This window comes from Eucyclogobius newberryi, unplaced genomic scaffold, assembly GCF_026437365.1.
Source record: "Eucyclogobius newberryi isolate DKJ021-1_F unplaced genomic scaffold, fEucNew1.0.hap1 SCAF_2, whole genome shotgun sequence".
NCBI lineage: Eukaryota > Metazoa > Chordata > Actinopteri > Gobiiformes > Gobiidae > Eucyclogobius > Eucyclogobius newberryi.
Genome location: NW_027315834.1, coordinates 16,852,400 through 16,871,534, shown reverse-complemented (window position 1 = coordinate 16,871,534; position 19,135 = coordinate 16,852,400). Strand labels below are relative to the sequence as shown.

At 39.2% G+C, this 19,135-nt stretch overlaps 4 protein-coding genes and 1 long non-coding RNA gene across 10 annotated transcripts; 2 read left to right on the top strand and 3 right to left on the bottom strand.

Moving 5' to 3' along the window:
* The first annotated feature begins 108 nt into the window (after positions 1–108).
* dmtf1 (cyclin D binding myb-like transcription factor 1) lies at positions 109–6,986 on the top strand. Of its 3 annotated transcripts, none has more exons than XM_072453835.1 (18): positions 109–297; positions 965–1,071; positions 1,154–1,240; positions 1,330–1,415; positions 1,486–1,588; positions 1,681–1,757; positions 1,827–1,984; positions 2,083–2,115; positions 2,203–2,312; positions 2,392–2,620; positions 2,689–2,840; positions 2,919–3,113; positions 3,187–3,263; positions 3,790–3,975; positions 4,051–4,245; positions 4,345–4,450; positions 4,553–4,848; positions 6,795–6,986. In XM_072453835.1, exons 2-17 carry the CDS (start codon positions 969–971, stop codon positions 4,585–4,587), a joined length of 1,932 nt encoding a protein of 643 aa, XP_072309936.1. In that variant the 5' UTR covers positions 109–297; positions 965–968; the 3' UTR covers positions 4,588–4,848; positions 6,795–6,986. The 3 variants fall into 3 exon arrangements, with proteins under 3 accessions (XP_072309936.1, XP_072309935.1, XP_072309934.1); XM_072453833.1 differs by having other exon boundaries at positions 191–297; positions 968–1,071; positions 3,181–3,263; XM_072453834.1 differs by lacking the exon at positions 6,795–6,986 and having other exon boundaries at positions 3,181–3,263; positions 4,553–5,308.
* A 1,182-nt stretch (positions 6,987–8,168) lies between these two features.
* On the bottom strand, positions 8,169–8,896 carry tmem243b (transmembrane protein 243, mitochondrial b). Its single transcript, XM_072453837.1, has 4 exons — positions 8,686–8,896; positions 8,553–8,603; positions 8,378–8,482; positions 8,169–8,304 (listed from the first exon to the last, which is right to left on the bottom strand). Exons 1-4 carry the CDS (start codon positions 8,764–8,766, stop codon positions 8,179–8,181), a joined length of 363 nt encoding a protein of 120 aa, XP_072309938.1. The 5' UTR covers positions 8,767–8,896; the 3' UTR covers positions 8,169–8,178.
* Positions 8,897–11,263: 2,367 nt separating this feature from the next.
* meig1 (meiosis/spermiogenesis associated 1) lies at positions 11,264–11,676 on the bottom strand. Its single transcript, XM_072454198.1, has 2 exons — positions 11,521–11,676; positions 11,264–11,420 (listed from the first exon to the last, which is right to left on the bottom strand). Exons 1-2 carry the CDS (start codon positions 11,650–11,652, stop codon positions 11,292–11,294), a joined length of 261 nt encoding a protein of 86 aa, XP_072310299.1. The 5' UTR covers positions 11,653–11,676; the 3' UTR covers positions 11,264–11,291.
* Positions 11,677–12,317: 641 nt separating this feature from the next.
* Positions 12,318–15,905, top strand: dclre1c (DNA cross-link repair 1C, PSO2 homolog (S. cerevisiae)). 4 transcript variants are annotated; one of them, XM_072454049.1, is made up of 15 exons: positions 12,318–12,537; positions 12,649–12,700; positions 12,789–12,873; positions 12,945–13,004; positions 13,108–13,163; positions 13,242–13,343; positions 13,450–13,522; positions 13,659–13,799; positions 13,885–13,986; positions 14,111–14,247; positions 14,331–14,385; positions 14,461–14,549; positions 14,611–14,708; positions 14,786–14,872; positions 14,946–15,903. In XM_072454049.1, exons 1-15 carry the CDS (start codon positions 12,429–12,431, stop codon positions 15,593–15,595), a joined length of 1,896 nt encoding a protein of 631 aa, XP_072310150.1. In that variant the 5' UTR covers positions 12,318–12,428; the 3' UTR covers positions 15,596–15,903. The 4 variants fall into 4 exon arrangements, with proteins under 4 accessions (XP_072310150.1, XP_072310149.1, XP_072310148.1 ...); XM_072454048.1 differs by having other exon boundaries at positions 12,328–12,700; positions 14,611–14,705; positions 14,946–15,905; XM_072454047.1 differs by having other exon boundaries at positions 12,328–12,700; positions 14,946–15,905.
* A 292-nt stretch (positions 15,906–16,197) lies between these two features.
* On the bottom strand, positions 16,198–18,077 carry LOC140368034 (uncharacterized). Its single transcript, XR_011928144.1, has 4 exons — positions 17,940–18,077; positions 17,106–17,461; positions 16,608–16,677; positions 16,198–16,426 (listed from the first exon to the last, which is right to left on the bottom strand). It is a non-coding gene; the product is annotated as an uncharacterized lncRNA (long non-coding RNA).
* Positions 18,078–19,135: the final 1,058 nt, after the last annotated feature.

The window sequence follows — 19,135 nt, the reverse complement described above, 5'->3', positions numbered from 1 at the left end:
CGGACATGCTGGTTGCCATTTTTATCTAATCTACTTAAATACGTTCAATGCCTATTTTTACAGCTTATTTTCAATTCATAATAGTTGTTTGAAACCTCAGTTTAGTTTATTACAGTAAGAATTATATAATACACTAAATTATCGTAATACTCATTAAATACATGTCTTTGCTATCTTTATCAAAACTTCACAGATATGACTCCAACCTGGCAACCCACGGCTCTACAGGGCCGAGCCTCCATCCTGGCATTTACCTTCATCCTGGTAACTCAAAAGTCCCCGGACCAAAAACAGGAAGTAAGTATCAAAATTACGAGCAAAATTCACTTTCTATTTAGAAGCGAAGCTGGCGAGAGGTGCTGGGGCCGTATGGAGCGGAAAAATAATTTAAAAAATATAGACTAAGACCACTGAAGGCAACGACAGCCTTCCCAGACGCCATAAGTCCATTAAATCAAACATGGCGCCGTGTATTTTTTCAGTTTTTAGCGAGATTTTTTGTTGAAAACGGCAAGTTAGCTGTAAGGGCAATATTCATTCTCACTTCACTTTCCATATTTTCATCATGGTCAAAATAATCAAATGTCCCCACACTATCATGTTTATAAAGAATCATGACTACTCAATGTCAAAAAAGTTTGTCGTTATTTTGGTTCACTAAAAGGTTGTAGTGGGCAATCTGGCATTTGACCATGATCCCCACAATCTGTTTAATGAAAATGAGTGAACGAAAGTTGCTGGTTTACATTATCTGATAATAAGCTGAATGGTGCTATTTTGTTTCACAGAGGATAATTTATCTAAGGCTCATTGACATTTTATTATTATTATTATGGACAACGTTGCTTTGTTACAAACCTAATTTAAAAAAAATAATATTGTACAGAATGTATAAAGAGGAGACACCGAATATTTCTTTCATCCCCAAAGTCCAAGTCCAAGTTATTTCTCATCCCGATCTCAGGAGGATGAGCTCAGAAGTGAAGGAGAAAGGTGAATTAGAAGCAGTCAAAGCTGTCACTCTTACCCAAGACAGTGATGGGAGCATTATTCTTCACTGTTCTGCTAATGGTAGGTTTCACTTATCAAACGTTTAGATGTCAATATTTCTGAACAATTAAGTAATTTCTTTTGTTTGCGATTGCTGTTAAAGATCAAGACTCAGAGCCTCTTCAGAAGAAACTTTGTCTCTCGACAGAACAAGACGATGCTCGTAATTTCTCTGTGGTTTCCTTACCAAGTAAACACTTGACCTATACAATGATCTGTACTTTCTAGAAGTGTAAAAATGTGCTTCAGTTTATGCATTGTGTTACAACTTTCTTTTAGTGTCAGAGGAAACTGAGAGTCTTGAAGTAACAATGGCAGCAACTTCAGAGGAAGAACTGTCTGAAGATGGTGTCGCTCATATCCAGGTACTTAACTCTCTCATGGTCCTTGCAAGTACAGGCACCACCTAATTTGATGCATTGTTTGCCTAAAAAGATCTTACAAGAAGATGAAGATGAAGTCCAGAGGTCAGACATTTCCCCCGTCAGTCAGGCTTGGTTTACTACCAAAGAAGACAAAGACACATTGGCTAATAAAGGTACGAGAATCTTAGACGGGTCATGATACTGAGTTCTTATTTAGCTTTTGTAAAGTTTTGTCAGCCAGTTGTCTAAAATATTTGATACATAGGTCACAAGTGGAAGCAGGGCATGTGGTCTAAAGAGGAGATTGACATTCTGATGAGCAACATTGACCGCTATGTAAAGGTACCAATTCACGTCTGGCTCACTTTTGTACTATTGTACTATTTTTTGCCAACTATTTTGTCATGTTAGGACCGAGGCATTGAGAGTGCAGCTGAGATCATCTTTGATATGTCTAAAGAAGAGAGAAAAGACTTTTACCGCTCTGTGGCCTGGGGTCTTAACCGACCATTATTTGCTGTGTACAGACGGGTTTTACGTATGTATGACAACCGCAACCATGTTGGGAAGTTAGTATCTGCTATTTCTGGATATAAAGTAAAGACAAGTTACATACAGTTTGAAGACTGGGCAGTTAAAGTAGTGTTGTTATGTAATGTTTCTATAGATACAAGCCTGAAGAAATTGAAAAGCTTAAAACGTAAGTAAAGTTTGACTCTTTCTTTTCAGTCTTTTTTCATTAAACAAAGGAGTAAAATAAGTACTGTTAAATGTTCCTTTATAATAGGCTTAAAGAGAAGCATGGAAATGACTGGGCCACAATTGGAGCTGCTTTGGGTCGCAGTGCATCCTCGGTGAAAGACCGCTGTCGTCTAATGAAGGACACCTGCAAAACAGGTACACGTTTACATCCTAAAACTATGCTGTCTTGAATAATCTATATATAAATGAATACCTCTACATTTGTCTGAAACAGGTAAATGGACTGAGGAGGAGGAGAGACGTCTTGCAGAGGTTGTGTATGAGATGGCAGGTGTAACACCGGGCTCTGCTGTAACTGGAGGCGTGTCCTGGGCAGTGGTTGCCGAAAAAGTGCGTACACGCTCAGAGAAACAGTGTCGTTCAAAATGGTTAAACTATTTGAACTGGAAACACAGTGGAGGGACAGAGTGGACAAAAGAGGATGACCAGAACCTAATACAAAGGTAGAGAAGACATTTTGTTTAACCTCATCATAATATTGAATAAAATTGTGGAAATATTGAATTTGTAGGATATCAGAGTTGGACGTGGAGGAAGAGAATGACATAAATTGGGAGGATCTGGCTGGAGGATGGAGTAGTGTCCGATCTCCTCAGTGGCTACGATCCAAGTGGTGGAGCATAAAGAGACAAGTCACAAATCACAAGGAGATCCCATTCAGTGGTACAGACGCGTTTTAATTTATTTGATCATGTTGTGTGTTCAATAGTGTTGTGTGATGTTGGTTTATCTTCTGTTTAGTTCTTCTAAAAGGTCTACAGGAGCTGACGGCCTCCTCACAGAGCACCTCTGGGTCTGGGAGTCCTTTGTCATCCTCATCTTCATCCCTTCAGATCCGACTCACTCGACTGGAGGAGAGCAGCAACAGTTCCGCCCCCAACTCTGTCGCTGCGCTTCAGATTCCTGTACAAATCCCTCTGCAGATAACCCACCTTGGTAAGGTTTCTGTTTTGAATCCATTCCATTGACACCACGGTTTGTACTTCATGTCTTGCTCTTGCAGCCTCAGATTCTTCAGCAGCTGCGTCTGACAGTGGAACCATCACACTGAACACAGGAGCACTACAAACATTTGAGATTTTGCCAGTAAGCTTTTGTCATTATTTAAATGTTATCAATGATGTTGTTTCAAATTCAGATGTAGGACAGGGCCTGTATATTTCTGTCAGAGATTCATGTTTTTTTGTATAAAAAAAATATCCAATCTAATGAGCCACAAAGGTTGTTGAACATCATCAATATTTGTTTCGGTTTGGCTCCACAAACTTGCCTCTTAATCTTATGGTTTAAAGTCCTTTCAATTGACAACAATCATGTAATTCGGGTTGAATTGCCCTTTTGTTTATTCATGCTGACTGAAGACATTGAACTTTGTGCCCATTTGAGTTTCATGTGGACAAGTCCAGTAATTACAGAGACCGTAACCATAAAACAGGTTAAAATATCTACAATTTGTCAGTGAATTCAACCATAGAAATATCATGTGTCTCCACTTTCCAGCTCAGTTTTTAACTGTAGGGATTCTACAATATTGTGTCTATTTTACACTTTTACACAACCATTAGCTCATGTTGTTTTTGTTTATTCTTGCTTATGTTTTGCTCTGTTTCAGTCTTTCCAACTGCAGCCAACGGGCACACCTGGAACTTACTACCTCCAGACCACGTCCAATCAGGGCCTGCCGCTCAGCCTCGCCACCAATCAGGGCCTTCCTCTTACTTTGACCAATAACAGTACAGTTACATTGACAAGCTCCTCTCCTCTCTCACATGAACACATAATTCTTCACAGCCTTTCGGTCCGTATTTGTTCTAAATGCGCTACGATTTGACTGGGCTGTAACATATCTGGTAATCCTTTTTGTATACTTCAGACTGACAGTCTTTGCCCAAGTGATGGAGTTATTATCCACACCGTCACGTCTGACCCCACCTCTTTGGACCCCGTCAGCCAATCGCAGCTGGTTGTGGAGACGGAGGACAGTACACAGGACCACCTTGATACCTCAAGTCTACTCAACTCTGCACCACGTGTCACAGAAAGCCAGGAAGATAGTTTTGATGGCAAGGTTTGATGGACATAATTTCAAGTCTTACTTTTACAATTCACATTCATTGACAGGTTTTCTGTTTAGAGTTTTGAAAATGTTATGCCTATTTGTTTTCAGGAGGTACGACAAGAATCGGTGGATGCTGCAGTGGTGAATTCAGAAATAACTTCTTGCAACACGGTTCTCATAGTTTCTCCTCATAACATCAGCAGCACTCTGACTGGTATTACTCTTCTTCATTAACTTTTCATTTTATTTAGTTAAACTTAAGTACATTGTTTGAATTTGTTTAAACAATATTGTGTGGTATTTCTTTACTTCTCAGATCCAATCCTGGAAAATCAAGAAGGCTCAGATTGAATCTCTCAGAAAGATGTACTGTAATGATTCAACAGCACAGCAAGTTCCCTGACTGAAACGAGGACTCTTGGCACACAACCATGTTCATTTGTGTCAAATCTGAACTGAGCTGCTGCCTTGGAATTACAGACATAGAATCATTGAAATGGATATGAAAGGGCTTTAAAGGTTTAGTAAAGTGAAGATTGATTATCCACCCTGACGGTTGCACTGAACACATCCACATCTCTGTAAAATCTCACTGTTGCGGTCATGATGTAGGTCCAGGGCCTGCCCAAGCCTTCAGGGGGCCCTAAGCGAAAACATTTTTGGGGGCCCCTCACCACGTCATCAGAATCAGTTTTATTGCCATTGTCAGTAAACAATTCACATATGGGAACTTTCTTCAACGCAAACAAAGCGCACCAAAACTCCAGGGCATATGTTTGCCAGTTAGTTTATTCTCAACACCTCACAAGCTCAAATATTGATAACTTAAATCCCACAATGTAACTTGGTATTCCGCTGACATCACCTCTACTCCCTGTACAAATAACACACATCCCAGATATGTTTTTGGGCGTATTTGTGGGCGTTAAGGGTCGACAGCCACATTAGCAGTTTAAATTAATGAACAGGGGGGGTCTGGGGGCCAGAGATTTTCAGACCTTTTTGGGTCTTCTGGTGCATTTTAATGTGGTCCAGCCAGCTAAAGTAAGAGTAAAATGTTGAGGTTGTAATGCTATAAAATGATGATGTGATGAAACTGTGCCAGGAGAAAATGACTAAAGCCAGTTATTAATACATTAGTGTACTTAATTACTCAATACAATATTGGCTATGAAAAATAATTATGGTCAAATTGATTCATTTTAACTGAAAATGTAAAAGTAATAGTTATCCTTACTAATTTATCTTTTACTGCTCCCAACTGTTCCTTCTTGCCAAAGTGACAAAACAAGTTATATTAAATTAAACAAATGGCATAAGCATTGCTTGATAACACTCATAAAACTAGACAGTGCAAACATGTTATTCCCAGAGAATGACCAGAACGAGAAGTGAAGATCCAAACCTAGCTATAGTGAAGCGACTGCGTTTCTGCAACTTTGCCACTTTTATATAAAAATATATAGTATTATTCTATAACAGACGTAATCATAATATGTCTGGTTATTTTTCACTATCAATTTATTATAATTTATAACAAATAGTCTAATGATGCTTTTTAAATAAATTGAAACGTTTTATTGCTCTATTAAAAGTTAATTACAATATAAATGTTTGTTCTGATCAGAACATCACACACTGGACTCCTGCATGAAACAATGCTGCGATGTGATTGGCTGATGGACCTCACGTGCATAAACCTTTACGTTCCTCTCATTGCACTTTAAGAAGTCAAAGTAAAACAGACATCACGAGTCACGATTGATCTCACACATGGTGATGTGAGAGAGAGGGACGCAAACTCAAACCCGCTCATCTCTAACTGAGGCTGCACAGGGGCCCGGGACAGGGGCCCCCAGGGCCCGGGACAGGGGCCGCACACTGTTCACTCCAAAGTCTCACATCAGAGGTTCTGGGCGAGACGGCGCTCGTCCGGACCGGATCTCCGCCTCTTAGTGACCCGGGGCATAGACGCCCCTCACCGGCCTCACCTGCAGCTAACACTCCCGGGCTGGTGTAAATGTGAAGCTTATTATCTTTCATTCAGACATATTATTGTGCGCGGGGCAGAGCTCTCGTCGCTTCCAGCCTGAGCGAACTAACGTGACAGACTCGTGTTGTTTCAAACAGCAGCATTAACCGTCTCTTTGTAAGAGAAGGTCAATACCTGGAGAGTGTTGTTGAGTTTGCAGTTTCTTTACATCGTCAAGAAGTTTCTTCTTTCGTTTTTCGGCATCGGGGGGATATATTCCTCTGGACATGAGGACCACGTTGTGTTGTGTTTATGTTTTGCTCTCGATCTCCTCGCGCACAATGAAGTTGCCCAATCAGCGCAGGTTTGGTGTCTCGGTTGCCAGATTGTCATTACAAATAAATGCGGTTTGTGTGTTATATGTTACCGCTGTGTGCGCTGCCGCGCCAGCAGCGCTACTACACTAGTGGCGCACGCTGCGCTTGCACTTCGCATGAGACGGGTTGCCAGATTGGGGGCTCTTTTAACGCCTCGGGGCCCTACGCGGCTGCTTAGTTCGCTTATAGGCTGGGCCGGCCCTGTGTAGGTCAGATCGTTTTTATTATTTGTATTTATTGTATCTATAATTTGTGTGTCAAAAATCATAAGATTTATGACAGTATTAACAGATAACAGGTAGACAGTTGTGATACATGTTTATTTCTTGTGAAGAAAGACATTTCCAACTTTGTGACAAGACCAACTCATCTGAATGAATGTGGGCAACTTAAACCAGTTGACCAATGTTTACAAGCTCCCAAAGACAAACATGAGTCTCTGACCCCTCAATTATATATAATAATTTGGAATTTGCCAGCATTAACAAGGAATGGTGAGACACAGATGAGGAAACTAGTTGAACAGAATGTTGCATTTGCTTGTATATTTTAGGACAGTAAAACATGTACCAAGTAAACAAAACAATTGTCATTCGTTTAGTTGCATAGTTTTCCACACTGCTGTGAAGAGTGCTAAGAGTAATAACAGTAATAGACAGTCAAACAATAATCCAGTCAGTTAGGTCCAACTTTACTTGAATTCTAAAATGATTTGGTTCAACGTGAAAAACAAAAGTATTACAATTAAAGCTAAGCTTGTGATTCCAGCAGAATTCCAGCTCAAATATCTTTTGGCTTAACAGCTTATGTCAAACCAATTGGCTAACGACAGCGTAAGTGTGCAAGTTTAGACACATGAATCTAATATTTTAGTGCAAGACTTGGCAGTCAGTGTAGTTCAACATTCAATATAAGAAATGCATAAATTCAAATCCTAATGCTTGTATGATTTTACAGTTTGTACTTTGTATATAGTACAAAGAAAGACATTTCAAGCTTTCAAATATTATTTGTTGGGAAAAATCCACATGGAATTGTATCTGAAAATTACAACATGCAAAAAAATGTGTGCTCAACCATTAAGATAGAATGTCTTAAGAGTCCTATTGTATAGGAACAAATTTAATGCTATAAAAAATGGTGACACACAACTGCTGAATGTAAAAACAGTATTGCGTAACAAACTTTGTGGAACATTACTCCACATTTAAGACAGTCAAGCAGTCAGCAACTATAGTTATACTTGATGTGTCAACAAAAAAGACAACAATTTAGTTTATCAACTTTATCAGATAATAGTGTGGATTTTTCCTTCCATCAAAATATTAGCATCCTTGAGTCCTTTTTTTATTATTTCTTTATGGCCATACACTGTACAGTACATTGTGTTTTCAGCACGGTGATAGTCTTTGTGTGCGTTGTGTGTGACTCAGCTGAAGAGCTGACAGTTTTTATTCCAGGCAGTGTCATTTCTGATCCGCCGGGATGCAATTCCATTGGCTTAGAATTCATTCAGATTTTGTCTTTAAGTATTCACTCGGTCCATACTTGTTTTATAAAGGCCATTTGTCCCTTCTTTTGTCTTCCGCGCTGCTACGTTTTATTGACATCATGGAAGTACAAGTTGGCACATAAACATAGCAGCACTATGGATGCCAGCATGTAGTAAATAAGTTTCCTGAATTTAGGCTCCAAATCACCCTGTCTGTACCAAAATATCTGCGGACACATAAAAGTGTTAGAAAATGTAATACTCAACAACCAACATTAGTTAGATGAAAAGATACATCACCAGCACTACGGTGGATCCGCATGTTAATAAGATGACCACAGCAAAAAATATATTTAGGGGCCGAGGAGGGGCTGAAGGAAAAACAAATGAGCTGATAATCGTCACCTAGAAAAAGAAAACAAAAAATGTGAGAAAACCTCCTCCAGACTGAGAATACAAAGTATACCTTACTTACTAGTACAACCAATAACGTGAATCCCCCAAATGCAAGATTTATAATTCGGTCCTAAGAATGAACGAGGATAAAGCAAAAACATTAACATATTGAACACGAGTGAGTGCCACAGGGTGTTTCTGGAGGTACGTACCCGGGCCGAAGTCTCCCCGAACAGAGGCCTGTTGTCCAGACCTCCGCTGGTCCCATACGTCCTGGTGGTGAAGTCGTCCATGAGCGCCTGCACAAAGGGTCCCTCTCAGCAGCACTGTCCCCTGAATACACGGCCCCAGCGCTGCATGTTTAGCAGAGTGTCCTCCCACACACTGGAGTCCAGGTGCCCATTATGAGACCACTCATTACCCCTGTTGAACCACAAATATGAATACTGTAGCAAAACTAAATGCAGTGGCGTAATACATCTGGTAAAAGAAGTTTACAGCTTTATTCAGTATCAAAAAACACTGACTTAGCCCAACACCTCTCAGTTTGGTTATTATCATAATTATAATTATCATATGTCAAAGCTACAGGATCAATCTCAATTTAATCAAATTGCAATTGGAATGGATGCAACCAGTTAATTGCAAAGACTGACATAAAGTCGAACATTAAATGCATAAATAACTACCAGCCCTGTAGTTCAGATCTATTTTCATCCATTTTTTGTCTTTCTGTCAATTCTCCTGGACGTTTTCAAAAAGGTGAAGTTTGAACAGAATCCTATTATTAAAACAAAATCGTAATCGCAATACTTGTCAGACAATTCGCAATTAGATCTTCTACAGCTTTACAATAAGCAAAACAAAAGCCTCAAACTGGTTTATCTTCCACCTCCCGTAAATACAACTGACACAATGGCAAAACGTGTTGCTTCATGATCATGACTAGGGAGGAAGGCAGCAGATAAGGAAATAAAACTCTTGCAGAACTTTCTCAGCGGAAAGAGACTAAGCAGAAAACAAGAGTGCTATTATTAAGCATCACTAACCAGGCCTAAAGCTGCATTCCTCTACAGTCTTGTGATCCACTAGGTGATCCACGTCTTAAGAAAAACATACTTTTCCCACTTTTCTCTGACCTCACTGCCTCATATCAACTACGTACACCTAAAAAGCCCTTTATGACACATTACCTCCTTGGGCTTAATTATATCCTAGTATGTCTCCGCACCAAGTATCTATGCATACTTTAACGACGTATGAGTGAAAATATAAATAAATCTGACAAAAATATGATATAATTTCCGAGGCAAATACAATAAATGAGTTTTAGTAAGTGTGAACTAAGTGAAAATCGCTTTACTACAGCACATACTGTCAGTCATTCATAGAATTACTACTACAAATCCCTGACTGTCAACTCTACAGACAACGTGCTCTTTTGTCAAGACCAATTAGCGTCACTTAAAACGCAATACTGTAGAGAAAAGTGATACAATTGACGTAAGAAGTTAACACGGGTGCGAGCACAATCAAGTCGTCCGACGAAAGCATTTTAAATCTTAAGATACCATTGACTTTCATGTATCTTTTCAACGTCACGAACAGCATAAAGTTACCGTCACATAATTATTCAAAGCGCTAAACTTAAGCTGCCAAATGTAACGCAAGAGGCTAACGATGCTAACGGCGAGCTAGCCACACAGCAGCGATCGTGTAAACATAATTGTTAAAAGAGTATTTATTTATTTTTGTGCCTTACAGTATTTGCCACAGCACTTGCCTCGCGAGCCCTCGGAGTCTCTATTAAAAACATAACTTTGTGAAGTCCAAATAATCACGGCTCACGCAGACGTTAAAGGCAATAACCACTTCCGCTCTCTCCTTAAAGGCGAAGGTGCATTGTTAGGCCGACGATAATAGCTCAGTTCACTAGCGGTCAACCGTGAGAAATATCTGAGTACTTCAAATATAATCTATTCACTCAGTAGAAGTATCACGTAAAGTTCAGACTTAGTGTGAAATATAGATGTAATTGTAACGAGTACACGTATAGAGTAAAAACGTACATACAAGAACAATGCACAATTATACATTTTTTATGATGCCATGATTAGTAGGTCTTGGGTCAGTATTTTGTGTTAACTGGGGCTGACTGGATAACATGTTACAACAATTTTATTCAATGCAAAGACAATTAATGAATCTCATGGAAACAAATGCATAAATAGTCTCAACACCTTTATATTATTGCAGACTCACCTTTTCCACTGGTGTTGACAAATGACAACACCAGCAAACAAAAAAATGGAATAAACAAATAGACATGGAGTCCAAGTTGCTGAAAAAGCAGGATTTCTGTGGGGTCCTTGGGAGGAATTTTACCCTCATGCAATCACATGAGCACAGTGTGACAACCCAGTGAATAATTCAAGCAAAAAGCAGGTCTTTGGAAATGCACAACATTTATGTCATCTCTAAGCAAACTGTTTGACAAATGAAATAAAACGACCTTAAACAATCACACAGGCTACAACAAAAATACTAACTACAATAACTAAAGAATAAATTGGAAACTTCTGGGTGATCAAGGCATAATTTCTTTATCAAAAACACCAAAACAAAGACATTTTTATTTTGAAAACACACACACACACACTATATATATATATATATATATATATATATATATATATATATATATATATATATATATATATATATATATATATATATATATATATATATATATATATATAATTTGGTTGATGACAGAGTAAGTCTGCTCCAGTCATTGGCTTGAAGTGTCAGTGAGGGCCTAATATGCATATACTTTGACTTTATAAACCTCACCTTCTTGGCACTCTCGTTTTTTACTGTAATAATAATAGGTATTGTCCCGACGCTGAAGTTTCCTTACAAATCCCGTGTCTGGCCATTTGTCGACCTAAAAACAAATAATAAAACACTCTGAATAGTAAACAATGTTACCAGTTTTTGGAATAAAATATCAAAGGAAAAAACAGTGAATTGAGTGCACGGCTCACCATGGCACCTTGTTTGACCTGCAGGTACTCCAGCTCATCTCTGTAGCCCGCCTGCTGGAACCTGAAGAGGTTCTCCACCTCTGCTGTCCATCCTTGGGCTCGAGTCATGGACTTTGGCTTGGTCAAGGTCATAATGACGTGGAAATCTGAAAGAACACAAACCAAATGAACATGTTGTGCCATAACTTGCAGTAGTTACATGCTAACGGGCCGCAGTGACATTCACGACACATGCACAAAGTTACAAGACAAATATGTACAAACTACATTTCTTGAATCCAATTATCATTAACTAAATCAACCAACCAACCTGTTATCTTCTTAATCGGTAAGGTTAGGTTAACTTCCCCTGCTCTCAAGTTTGTGTTAGCTTGCCGATAGCTTCCGTGGTTGCCTAGCAACTGGTTTTATTGGAGCAAGTGTCCGTGGGTCCGAGGCACGTTCAGCGCTGCGCGCGCACGTGCCCACCACAGTCGTGGCTCCACGCACTGGGATCTTTTGCTGAAATAAGGAACAATAACATTAATTATCGTGTAACTACGCTCCATAATTACTATGGGGCATCTCGAGTGTTCGACATAAATAAAAACATTCTTTTTCGGCACAAACTAACCTGAGGTTGCCTGACCAGCCAGTAGGAGGGACTGTAATATAACAGATCCATGGGACTGGCTGGTCAGGTAAAACCGGGTAAAACCTGAGGTGGTGTAGTTCGTGGTGGAGCCTCAGTTCAATGATTGAACACTAGAGGGCAACAAAGAGTAAACTGGCCCTTTGTACCACATTCTGAAAGAGAAGAACTGTTGTGGGCGGGACTAATACAAATGATAACACCGGAGCACTCAAACTCACTTTAAACGAATGTTTTCAAAGACATTTCAGATGACATTTATATTATAGAAGCAAAGATGAGTTCGTTTCCAGGTCGAATGAAAGAATATCCCAACATTTCTTTGGACAGGTTTGATCGGGAGAATATACATGCCCGGGCATATTTCCTCTCCCATTGCCATAAAGGTAAGGTTAGCGCCAACAATGTTATGATCAATGTGGATTTATATTTCTATTGTTTCACGTCCCGGACCAGAATAAACATACGTAAATCACTGTTAACTCTGATTCACATAGATCATATGAAAGGACTCAAGGGGCCACTGCTAAAGAGAAAGCTACAGTTTAGGTAAGATTCATTCTGTAATAATAAAACCTTCAAAACACATTTAAAAAAGAAAAAGAGAGCATTAAATATGTGTTGTTTCTTGGTCTAGTCGCACAGTCCGCCTCTACTGCTCTTTTGTGACCAAAGAGCTTTTACTGAGCAATCCCAAATATTCTTTTTGGGAGGATTATATTGTAAGGCTGTTGTACCTTTTAAATTATAGGAAATAATATTGTGAATGAATGAACGAATTATTGTGTTTTAGGTTCCTCTGGAACTGGAATGTCCAACTCAGATTTCATTAGTGGATGAAGCATCGGGGGAGGTAAATCTCACATAATATACAATACTCTTTATATTATCAATAACACGTTTGGAAATGTCTTTGAGTTGAGATTGAAGTTTTAAAACAGGCTTTTGCACCACAGAAAGAAGACATTGTGGTTACGTTGCTCCCTGCAGGTCACTGTCCAGGCTCTGTCATGTGAGTATTATTAACACATTTTTGTATTATGCACTATATAAATGTGTGTGCAAACTTTTAGCATATTTTATTGGGTAGGTTCCTATTTGAAGGATGCCAAGGAAATGTATTGTACACAGGGGACTTCAGGTTAGGTTCAGGAGACGCTTCAAGGATTGAATATTTGCATTCTGGCAGCAGGTAAGTGACTCTTTCCCTATATCTGCTTTAGTGCTAGTAATAAATTACCTAAATGTATTTTCTGTATTTTTTAATTGGTCATAATATCTTCCCACACATTTAACAGGGTTAAAGAGATCCAGAGTGTTTATGTGGATTCTACTTTTTATGACCCACGTTTTTATCAAATCCCATCACGGGTAGGTTTTTATACCATTAATCAAGTTTTTATACCATTAATCAAGGGTTGCCTTCATCCACACTTGTTTTAGTGTTGTATGTATTTATTATTATCTGACTTTGTGGTGTATGACATAAACCTTTGCACTTCTTTAGGACGTCTGTCTGAATGGCATTCTAGAGCTGGTTAGAAACTGGATCAGTCAAAGTCCATATCATGTTGTGTGGCTTAACTGCAAAGCAGCTTATGGATATGAATATCTATTTACTAACTTGGGGGAGGAGTTCAAAACCCAGGTTACACATTAATTAATACATAGTATTAGCAATGAGACTTTTGTATGGGTATTTTTTTTTTTTTTATTTGTCTCTGTTTTTTTAGATTCACATCAACAATCAAGCAATGTTTAAGAAAATGCCTGAAATACTCAACTATGTGACCACTGACAACAGGACTCAAATCCATGCCTGTCGACACCCAAAGGTACATTTTCTACATGTGAAATGTATAATTTATCAAATGTTATAAATAACATTTGTTTGACAGTGTATGGCCTGCTTTAATTAAGAAACATGATGTGTGCATTTCCCTCCGTATTTGTATGAAGGACGAGGAGTTTTTCCAAGGGAACCGTTTGCCTTGTGGATGCACAGCAGCTGATGGATCTCCTCTCCAGATCATAAGCATCAAACCATCAACCATGTGGTTTGGAGAAAGGAGCAAGAAAACAAATGTTATAATAAAGTAAATGTTGAGGCCTCAGACAAAACTGAATGTGTCGAGACACTACTGTGCTAAGAGAGATGGTCTTTTTGTCTGATCTACAGAACGGGAGCCAGTTCCTTTAGAGCCTGCTTCAGTTTTCATTCCTCTTATTCCGAGGTGATTGAAAGTATGATTTAACTGTCTTCCATTAGCATTCTTCTTTATCTTTTAATTTGTTTTATTTACTTGCAGATTAAGGAATTCCTACTCTATCTCAAACCAGTCAATATCTTTCCCAATGTCATTCCTATTGGCAAGACACTGACTGAGGTCACGCACCTGTGAGTAAGATAATTTAGTTGTAAAATCGTATGTACATTATATTTCACACATGTTTTGCAGGTTGAATCAAACGTGTCGAAAGCAGTCTGATCCTGAGGCATTTATATACAAGCCTTTGGGAGTTCTCAAACGCACTAGATTGGAGCAATCCTTCTGTGGTGGGACACACATGATTCAAATACTCTTGTATGCATTTGCCTTTTTAACTTCTTTAATTTTCTCTTTACCTGTTTAGATCCAGACAGTGATGACGGCTTATTTGATGGACTAGACCTGGCTCCAGTTAGAAAGAAAACACCTACGCAGTCAGAAATATGGCAAGGTAACATCTTGTTTATTGTATATATTTCAGAAAGAGCTGAACCTGAATTGAAAATCTAACCTGCTGATCACAGATAAAACATCTGTCAAAGAACAAACTGGGCAGACCTATGAGTCGGTTACTAAAGGTCAGCTGCTCTCACACAACTACCTTGATTGCACTGAGTCCAATGATGAAGAAGATGGTGATGAAGAAGAGGAGGAGGACGTGGGAAAGAGCGACATGTCCCTTACAACAGAGAAGGTGGTCGAATTAAAGGTGAAAAAGGACCAAATATCATTAGATGATCCTCCAAAATGGGAGGACTTTTATACCACAAGCTTGTTGACTGACAGTCAGATTAGCGAATCTTGCTGCTCATCTTCCACAAGATTGTCAGATTCACAAACACCTGAATTGTTCAGTGAAGAAACTGATGAAGAAGAAACGTCAGACTCCAGTGAAAGCCAAGAGAATCTGTCAGAATCTCAGTCCGATCATTCATCACAGAACAAGAATTCAACTTTATCTGACACAATAATTCTGCAACCAGGCCAAAGTAACCTCATATTCACAGAGACTGTGAGTGAAGTTCAGCAGGACACGAAGGACCTCCCAGACTCTCAGACCTCATCAGACTTCGACATTCCCTGCACGCCGGAGTCAAAGATACCTGGATCTGAAGAGCTGCGAGAACTGTACAGGAAACTAGCCTCTGGAGAAGACGTGCCACACCGGAAATGAACTTACAAATACAAACCAAAGCCTTGTGTATATCCACAGCCACATACATTATTTATATTCTATATTTTGGCTTCAAAATGTTGTTTGTGTGTAATACTGTCTAGATCCAAGAAATTATCTATAAAGTTGAAACCCCTATTTTCAGTGGACTTTGTTTCTAAAGATTTTAAAGTGTGCCTTAAACAATTCAGACCTGTGTGTGTAAAGAAACTATGCACTTTATGTTCCATGTGCCTTGGCGCACCTGTGCGTGTCAGTTGAAAGTAGTGGTTTATTTTGAAAGTAGATCAACTGACGTTGAGAAGGTTACAACCTGTTAAAGCTGTGTTATTGTTATTGTCTTCCACTAAGTCCATCAACTTATTTGTTTACATGCAGATCATGTGTTCTATACTTCAATACTATTTACACAATTGTGTTCACTAAGAAAATAAACTAATTGTAAATCACTATAACTTGTATTGAATAAACTCAGATATAATGCATCTTACATGTGGCTAATCAGGAGCCACCGACTCGAGGACAGAACGTATTTCAGATCAGACACTTTTGAATTGTTATTATCCAACAATGTACTTTTCTGTCATCAGTGCGTTTATATTGTGAGTAAAGTGTATGGCTTGGTATAGCACATGAATTACTGTTGTGGTCGTTTGATTCCTTCACACTTGGTTCAGTCTCCACAGCGGCTCAGGCAAAGGCTAAGTGATCCCATCACAGTCCTTGTAGGGGATGCTAAAGGAGCAGATTGACTCCAGTGGGAGCAGGGAGCTTCTCATTTGAGGCTTGGCAGGTGTCTTGTTTTATGCAATCACAATTTCCTCCAGAAATCTTTTGTTCCAGACACAAACAGAAAAGTCAAGATATAAAAGATAAGCTGGTTGAAAACATCACTTTTATATTCAATTACAAAAACACTCAAAAGAGTAGCTTGATCTCAATAAAGCAAGACTATATAACACCATTTTGATTATTAAATGAGAGGTGGTAAAAGTAAGACGCTTGTACAGACCTGGTTCATTAAAATCAGAGGCCATTTCCCCACAGTGGCTTCCTTAGGGATGCTGAGTCTCGCTTACTCTCTGTGGACAACATCTCATTAATTTACTCCACAAACATCTATAAACAAAAATCTTGATACAGCACATATATAATCCTGTAAATAAATGAATCCATGCACAAGCCAGCAGAATGCGTACTTTGACACAAACACTGGTTACAGCCGTAAGGATGATACTTCTCCCATGCTCTCCTGACCCCGAGGACTCCACAGGAAATGAAGATGTGATGCGTGTATACATACATATGAATGCTCTCACGTACGCATGGCTAGCACATTCAAATTATACATAGTTAACAAATCAAGAAACAAAGGGAGGTTGTGCTTCTGGTAATGCTATATGAAACATAATAGAACACATCTTTCCTTTAATTAGTTTGAACATTAATGGGATCTAAAACTCCTCCCACAACAAAATGGAGAGCATGTAGATCTGGACAGGAGAGTTACCTCGGAGAGATCCAATCTGCACTGAAGGAATGTTGACTGGATCTGTAGGTACCCCCACGTAAACGCCTCCATAGTTTCTGATCTCACACAAACAAAATGAGTATTGCCAAGCGCAGAAAGTCCACAAGCTTCTGTTACCACTTACTTCCTCTTGTCATCATCTGCTACAGAATCATCTGAACTGTTCACAAAAGAGTACACACAAACACATGGGTTAGAATCGTACAAGAGGATAATACAGGTGGCTTGAACTACTATATGCATATAGTGGACTTCTCTAATAAATAAATATAATAATAAAATAAGAGGGGACAATGTTGAAGATACTCACATCTTTGATGAACACTCAGGATGGCCTGATGTAAACAGTGGCACAAACATTAAGATAATTTAAGACATTGATATTTACATTCACAAACGAGATAGTCTATCTCAACTGACTTTTACAACCTTGTAGAATAGATGATTTGCCTGGATCATATGCTTTATCAGGGATAATGACATTCTTGTTCTTAACATCAAACACACCATCGAATCTGAGTCAAATCAGAACCACTCATTTTCGCACCTGATGAAACATAGTCAAAGTAGAGTATTATGACTGGTAATTGTGGGTGGAGATATGTTTTAGCTCCATCACGTTGCTGGAGGAAGGGGAGGGTTAACAAGTGCCTTTATAGAAACATCTGATGTATACTTGTGCCATTGTAAAATAGATGATAGTTGCATTATAGAAAGGCAGAGATAAACACAATAACAATCCACTTTGATTCCTCTAGTAGGACTTCTACAAATATAAAACAAACCAAAACTGTCCTTCAGACTTGCACTCACCTGTTTTGCTACTACGGTTATTGTGGTTGTTTGCTGGTGAAGTTTGTGAGGAATGTCCACATCCCATGGTTTGATCCAAAAGGGTGACAAAAGGCACAACAAGGTGAGGGTCTGTCGTTATATGGTGAGCTTTGTGCAGGAGGAGGGATTGAAAGAGTCCGAGGAGCAACAGGAGGAAAGGTGGAGAGAGGGAGGGAGGGACCCCTGCTGTCGAGGGAGCTGGGAGTGTTAATGAGAGCGAGGCTCCTGCTGCCTCTCACCAGCAGAAAGTGTGGTTGAGGCTTCAAGACAATTGTTTTGGATAGAAAGCATAGAAAAACCTAAGTAGGCGAGATTTTACAATGTTTTAGACTACAGGTTTTGCCAGTGTCTCCATGGATTATTCAATATTCCGTATCGTGAGCTCGAAAGGAGCTCAAGTGCTCCAGGGTCCCTTTGTCTGAGGGTGTTGGCCTCTGCATGGACCAATTTACATCCACCTATTGAACAGAAATTGTAATCCTAACTCTAACGTTGATTCCCATAGGGCAATTTATATTAAGAACACACGAGGGCGCCATTTACACTGTTATTGTCAGGACTCTATTGTGCATTTACAGGCAATGAGAAAAAGGCTGTTTTTCAAAAGATCTCTTGCTACGTTACAAACAGGGCCGGCCCAAGCCTTCAGGGGGCCCTAAGCGAAAACATATTTGGGGGCCCCTCACCACGTCATCAGAATCAGTTTTATTGCCATTGTCAGTGAACAATTCACATATGGGAACTTTCTTCAACGCAAACAAAGCGCACCAAAACTCCAGGGCATCCTTTTGCCAGTTAGTTTATTCTAAGCACCTCACAAGCTCAAATATTGATAACTTAAATCCCACAATGTAACTTGGTATTCCACTGACATCACCTCTACTCCCTGTACAAATAACACATCTCCCAGATATGTTTTTGGGCGTATTTGTGGGCGTTAAGGGTCTTCAGCCACATTAGCAGTTTAAATGAATGAACAGGGGGGGTCTGGGGGCCAGAGATTTTCAGACCTTTTTTGGGTCTTCTGGTGAATTTTAATGTGGTCCAGCCGGCTAAAGTAAGAGTAAAATGTTGAGGTTGTAATGCTATAAAATGATGATGTGATGAAACTGTGCCAGGAGAAAATGACTAAAGCCAGTTATTAATACAATAGTGTACTTAATTATTCAATACAA